The following is a 6,652-nucleotide window of genomic DNA, read 5'->3' on the forward strand; positions in this document are numbered from 1 at the left end:
TGTATTTCATAAGGACCCTGGTGAAACAGATAGGGATTAGGATTAGCAACCCCACTTACCAATGAGGAAATTTATATTCAAAATGTTTAAACAATTTGTTGAAATGCAGCTGGTAGGCTGGCAGGGCCTGGACCTGAATCCACATATACTGCCCCTAAGTCCAGAGGGATGGGCAATCTATTAGATTTAAATTCCAGCTTCAAGTTCAGCCCCAAGGCCAAATCTATCAGAAAGTCTTTCTGAGCACTCAAGGTGTTTTCCCTCCTACAAAACCCCATTTCACATTTCTCTTAGGACACTAACCCACTTTGCATCTTATTGTAGTAGGTATGAATTTCATCTCTTACACTGGACTGCTGGATTCCACAGAACACAATCTGACTCCTGATTTAGCACTTACTGCACATAGCACAGTGCTTTGCACAGAGCAGATACTACACTTTGAGTTATGTCAACACTGCCAACATTCTCTCAGCCATCTTGGTCATTTCAGACCCTTCTTTCCCCTTCACAACTAATTAAGCACCAAGACTTGTCAGTTTTTCATTTCTTGCTTATAATCTTGAGTGTAAGACTTCTTTATATCTAGACTAATAACTTTTTAATTGATCATTGAATCTACAGGGCCTTTCCCAGTGCAATTTATCCTCCCAACTACCACCACATTCATCTTAATTTCTTTATGTCTCCTGTTTTCAAATCTTTTGCCTATACGACATTTAAAACAAAATCTTCCAGCCTCTGGCCTTAATTTACATTCCTAGTCATTGCTCTTAGTCTGCTCAATAAGAGCTCTTCATTTTAACTAAACCAGTGTATTAAACATGCCTTGAATATGCTTTGTTCATCCTCATATCTAGACTCTTACTCACTTCCATTATGCTCTTCTGAATATCTGCCCTTTTTTTTTCACCCTGCCATGCCCATCCTAATGCTACCTCATTCATGATGGCTTCCCTCTGCTATGAAATCTTCCCTCATAGAAAACTTCCTTTCATAAACTTCAACAAACTGAAAGCTATATCACTCATTTGGCACATACCATGTTGTACCACAAATTGCTCTCTCTCTCTAAAGGAAATGTGAGATCTCCAAGGTCAAGAATAATGTCTCCTCTAGCATTTAACTTGCTTCCCAGGTAGCGCTAGTGACAAAGAACTGGCCTGCCAATGCAAGCGGTATGAGACGTGGGTTCAATCCCTGGGTCGGGAAGATACCCTGGAGTGGGGCATGACAACCCACTCCAGTATTCTGGCCTGGAGAATTCCATGGACAGAGGAGCCTGGTGGGCTACAATCTATCAGGTCACGAAGAGTGAAGACACAACTGAAGTAACTTAGTATGAGCATTTAATTTGGTTCAACTCAGTAAGCATCTATTATTTGACTGCTTCTCCATTATTTCCATTATAGAAATGCAAGAGAGACATGGACATTCCAATAATTGAAATATTTTCTGTCTTCCCAGAAACATATAATATCCAAAGATTTCTGTCACATATACTCAAAACATTTTCTCCTAACCATGTTATCTGTAGTCAGAAGCATCTCTGGTGTACTATATTGGGTCCAACTTCTTTATATTCTGCAGCAGTGATCCACATGTCCTGGAAGGCAGACAGGGATGCAAGAATAGAGCCTCCCATCCACACTGATATTTTCCTTTCTGGGGGAGCAATAACCTGCACAGGGGTGTTGGCAGGTACCATCTTTGCTATATCCCTAACTAGGCGTTTATCTAAACCAGGGAAAGAGGTTGATCCCCCAGCAAGGATAATATTGGAGAAAAAAGCATTCCTCAGATCTGCATCGCATTTCATTATGCTGCTGAAGCACATCTTATCAATGCCAGGGGTCTCAAGGTGCATGAGACTTGGAGAAAAGAGGGCCTCTGGACAATGAAAGAGCTGGCTATGGAGCTTGAACCTCTTCCCATCAGGTAGTTGGTAAATCTTCTCTATACAGTCAGATTTCTTGGCCTTTTCTTCTTCAAAGTTCATTGCCACATAGCAATAGGTTTCCTTAATGTCCGTGACAATCTTTCTGTCTGAAGCACGAAGCAGCATGATGCCTTTCTCCTTCAGCAGCATCACGAGGTAGTTGGTGAGGTCAAGACCTGCCAGATCTAGCTGCTGGACACCATGAGGCAGACAGTAACCCTCAAAGATGGGTACACACTGGGTAACCCCAGCACCTGAATTCAGCACAAAGCCAGTTGTGAAGCCAGCAGCAAAGAGAGCTAGCACCCCCTGGATGGACATAAAGAAGGCAGGAACCTCCAGATGCTCAAAAAACACCTCAGTGACCCGTTGCCGGTTGGCCAGTGGGTTCAGTGCTGACTCTGTAATCAAGACTGGGCCATCACAGGGCTTTAGCTTGAGGTTATCATCATAGATATGCTTCCACATGATCTCCATGTCCCCCCATGAAGTAATGAGACCACGTTCCACTGGGTAGCTGTAAGAAGAGCAATAAGATAAATGAAAGCTTTACATTTTTCCAATTTTTACTCTCTTCAAAACTGGGTTAATCCTCATATTTATTACCAGTATCCCTTTATGGGCGGTGACTGCCAGCGCCTCTAGAGATGGTAACTGCCAGCAGAAGATAGCCTAGCTACCTTCCTCTGAAATTTTTTGTTGATTTCCATCTTCTCTGCCCCTTTGGAATACCCTTTTTAATTAAAAAGAAAATAGGGAGATCTTCACATAATAGTACAGTTTTCATATCAGTTAGTTGAAAACAAATAGCCCAAATGACAAAGGTACCAGGAATTAACATTTCTAGATGAACTTGTATTTTATGAACGACAGTGTTTATACGTTTGAATATATTCGAATAGATACAAAGAGCAAGTAATGTTCACTCTGTAGGTTTGTGGTACCCTCAGAGATTTGTGCTCAAGCGTTTGTAACAACGCCGCCTGGCAGAGCCTCTCCTTACTCGCTTCTTATCCTTTCTCTAGCCTCGGCCCCTCCTCTGGGTTCTCCCGCCTTCCCCTCCACCGGGTCCTGCCCGCCGGGAGAAGGCGGTACCTGATGGAAAGCGAGTTTCTCCGCTGCTCCGCTTGGTCTCCCACGCACACTTCCTGCGCGCCCTCGACGCCCGTCAGGCCTTTGGCGCGGCCCACAATGTCCGGGTAGACAAACTGAGGCTCCCGGGACCCGGCCAGGCCCGCCTTGATCACTCCTGAGCCGTTGTCGATCACCACTGGTAGCTGGTAGTAGCTCATGCCGCCGCCGCCTCCTGTCGCCCGGCTGCTTAGACTGCCCTGGCTGCGGGCTGCGCGGGGTGCGCGAAAAGTGATGTGCGGGGTCTTAGGTCCTGGAACCCCGCGTCATAGTGGCCCTGGCACCGCCCCGCCGGGACTGAGCGGGGCTGACTAGAGGAGGGGGAGCGGGGAGCCAGGGAGGGGTTGGGGGGCGAGAGAGCCCCAGGCAGAGGACTCGATGGATGCAAGGTGCGCCCTAAAGTGCCACCTACAATTGCGTCTCACTCGCCCTGGACCACTCCTCACCCCCTTGGAATCCAGGAATACCAATATCAGGAAAACCTGCCTTTCTTCCCCCAAAAGCTTAATAAAAAACGCTTCACAAAAGGCTGTCTCTAATATCTCCATGAGCTGTAAAACCTTTTATTTCTCAACATCATTAAAATGAAGTCGCTCAGTCGTGTCCGACTCTTTGCGACGCCATGGACTGTACAGGCTCCTTCATCCATGGAATTTTCCAGGCAAGGAGACTGGAGTGGGTTGCCATTTCCTTCTCCAGGGGATCTTCCCGACCCAGGGATCGAACCCGGGTTTCCCGCACTGCAGGAAGACTCTTTACCATCTACGTTCTAGTTAATAGATGTCTGTCCAGGGTCCTGCAGGAAGTTCTCAGACGCGCTCTTGAAATCGATAAAAGGTGCAGAGATTTGAACGGGGAAAGTGTAGAAGGCGGGGCACGGTTCACGCTCTGAACTTCTTGAAAGAGAACTTTGTCAATTTTTAAAAGGAGAAAGGGGGAAATGCCAGGATTTAAAGTGGGCTTAACATACTTTCATTATCATATCTATATAAAATCGGCAATACTTTGTTTCTTTCCCCGTGGTTTCTAAACAAAGTGTACTCAAAACCGAAATAGTACCATCTCACTTTAAAATTTTTTTTAGCAATCCCATCAGATTACTCCTCCAATCCCCGCCCCCGGTGTAATATGGAAGCTCACTCTCATTCCGGAAAAATTATTGATTGTTTAGGCATCAGGGTTCATCTGCCTCTTTCCAGGGTAAACGATATTACTTAAGTCATAAGAAGTTCAGGCTTAGAAAATTTATGCACGCTGTGTGGCAAAAAGTGCATCTTGATGTCTGATTAAAAAAAAAAAAACCTGAATTTTGCACACCCTATAGAAGATTTTAAAACTAAGTACTGTCTAAAACTAGTACAGAAGCAAGGGAGGAAATTCAAAACTAAACTACACTTCCTTCCACGAGAGGCTGAAAGCGTTGCTTTCTCTCTAGACGCTAAGATCACGGCTGGGGAGTTTGGTGCCCCTCCTCCGCACCCCGCCCCTCCGCCCGTCCGCCCCCCTACCCCCCCGCGCCCCCGCCCCTCCGCCCCTCCGCCCGTCCGCCCCTCCGCCCCCGCCCCCGCGCCCCCGCCCCTCCGCCCCTCCGCCCCTCCGCCCCTCAGCCCCTGCGTGAGCGAGGACTCCAGGATCCCAGCGAAGTCTCCTCTTCCTAGCTAGCCAAAGCCCCGAAACACACCCGAGACACTCAGCAACAAAGAAGCTAATATACTTCTTTTCCCGCAGAAGAAAGTAAACCTCAAAGAAGGACCAACTAACGGGTGCCCAGTTTCTAACCAGGGGCTTTGAAAACAATGTACGTAAATTCCAACTTTTGAAATGGTAGCACTGTTTAACTGGACATATGGTCATTTCCCGTTGGGGTTTCTTTGTTCTTCTGTTAAAAGTTACAGCTAACTTTCTGAACTACATGCCACAACAGAACTATGGAGACCTATGAGGGAGTTTCTCAACCCCTCTGTCCAGGCAGGTTTCCGTAGTGTAGTGGTTATCACGTTCGCCTAACACGCGAAAGGTCCCCGGTTCGAAACCGGGCGGAAACAGCTTTCATTTCCTTTCCCTTTTTAACGGGAGCAAAAAGGAGCCCGTGATCCTCCTTTTCCTACCCTTTTAAAAAGTAAAATTCTGATAATTTGCACTTTTAACGTGGATGTTATTAAACAAATATTCTTATTAATGGCTTGCACGTGGAAGGAGTGTTCAAGACTCTAAACAATTGTTTTTAAATTCAACTCACAACCTGATACTGAAAAAATAATGTACAGCCTAGCAAGCGTAATTAAACGCAGGGTAAAAACTGGTAAGCCCTGTCACCTCGGCACTCTTTGTATTACAAGTCATTCGGTTTTCCATCAGTTTTCCCATTGAGATTGTTGATTTTTCTAAACGCCAGAGACCATGTTTTGCGCTCTTTCATATACTTGGTATCTGTTTGACACCTACTAGAGACTCACAGCTATCCCTGAATTAATAAATTACCGAAAAGGATTCCGACAAAAATAAATGTAATCAGAAAATTATTCTCAAAGAGAAGACGAAATCAAGAAAGAACCAGGCTCATTTTTTCCCCTTATAAACCTAACGGTTGTGGGGCTTCCCCCCGCCCCCCATAAACATGGTTCTAACCGAGAAGAATTTACAGAGAGCAAAAAAAATATGGTTGTAAAAAAAGATCTCGAGAAAAAAAAGAATAAATTCAAGTTTACAATGTTCTTTAAAATAAAGTCGTGAGTAAATTTCCCATGGTCCTGACACAACTTTTAACAAGTAAAAAAATGCAGAAGTTTTGGTTTTCTTGGATTTTTGATGTCCGCATAAAAGTACCCTAACATACCAGCACGTACCGTTTGTACGTCCTTTTAAATCACGGAGCTAACTAGCACACCTTTCCCTCACTGTGGTTGACTGCGTGCTCAGTCCTGTCTGACTTTTTCCGACCCCATGGACCGCATGTAGCCCGCCAACCTTCCCTCACTGTACAAAATCTGCATAGAATGCAAATAACTGTATTAAATGTTTTCTAGTCCACAGGCAGAACCTTTTCCGGTATAAAGCCCACTTTTCCCCAAGCGCATGCCCAGTGTGCCCTACTGCTTTGCGCCGCTTTCTTGCATCTCAGCCTTCTATCACCAGGTAAGGGTATCCTGGATACTGGGCTCCAGTTGGCTGATGCAAACAAGACTCAGTTTCTCAAGAGCTTTCTGGCAGTACCTAAAATAAAAAGGGGTGAGCAGTCTCAGCTCCAAAATTCCCATGGCCCAGAGCCAGAGTACACAAAGCAGCTGTTCCCACTCGTGGGGCCTCACGGAAGTGGAGGATAATGGGAGAAGACGAGCAACTAACTACAAGCCCCAGCATACAATGCACAATTTGGTTCCTGGAAAGAGGCCGCAAGGCAGCGCGGCTCAGCCTCCGCGCAAAACGCAGGCGGAGCGCGAGATGCTAACTGTCTAGAATGCTCACGGTGAGGACGGCAGTCGTGGCTCCATAAGCAAGCCCTTAGTCTCCTAGCCAAGACTCTCCCGGTTTCCGGGTGCTCCTGGCATGCTAAGTAGCGAGTTCTCTTTGCACCAGCATGCT

The 6,652-nt window shown here is 45.9% G+C and overlaps 1 protein-coding gene and 1 non-coding gene across 5 annotated transcripts; one reads left to right on the top strand and one right to left on the bottom strand.

Moving 5' to 3' along the window:
• Positions 1-1,327: 1,327 nt before the first annotated feature.
• On the bottom strand, positions 1,328-6,649 carry ACTRT3 (actin related protein T3). Of its 4 annotated transcripts, none has more exons than XM_043874441.1 (3): positions 6,536-6,649; positions 3,035-3,978; positions 1,328-2,456 (listed from the first exon to the last, which is right to left on the bottom strand). In XM_043874441.1, exons 2-3 carry the CDS (start codon positions 3,229-3,231, stop codon positions 1,538-1,540), a joined length of 1,116 nt encoding a protein of 371 aa, XP_043730376.1. In that variant the 5' UTR covers positions 3,232-3,978; positions 6,536-6,649; the 3' UTR covers positions 1,328-1,537. The 4 variants fall into 4 exon arrangements, with proteins under 4 accessions (XP_043730376.1, XP_043730377.1, XP_043730380.1 ...); XM_043874442.1 differs by having other exon boundaries at positions 3,035-3,963; positions 6,536-6,553; XM_043874445.1 differs by lacking the exon at positions 6,536-6,649 and adding an exon at positions 5,917-6,380 and having other exon boundaries at positions 3,035-3,281.
• On the top strand, positions 5,043-5,115 carry TRNAV-AAC. The gene has a single exon. It is a non-coding gene; the product is annotated as a tRNA-Val (tRNA).
• Positions 6,650-6,652: the final 3 nt, after the last annotated feature.

The sequence above is a fragment of the Cervus elaphus genome, chromosome 19 (genome assembly GCF_910594005.1).
Source record: "Cervus elaphus chromosome 19, mCerEla1.1, whole genome shotgun sequence".
Classification (NCBI taxonomy): Eukaryota; Metazoa; Chordata; class Mammalia; order Artiodactyla; family Cervidae; genus Cervus; species Cervus elaphus.

Bases quoted from the DNA above. Each gene is read 5' to 3' on its own strand.
- ACTRT3 (XM_043874441.1), bottom strand. From the start codon at position 3,231: ATGAGCTACTACCAGCTACCAGTGGTGATCGACAACGGCTCAGGAGTG. The intron at 2,457-3,034 runs GTACCGCCTTCT...CTCTTCTTACAG, and splicing joins AGAAACTCGCTTTCCATCAG to CTACCCAGTGGAACGTGGTC.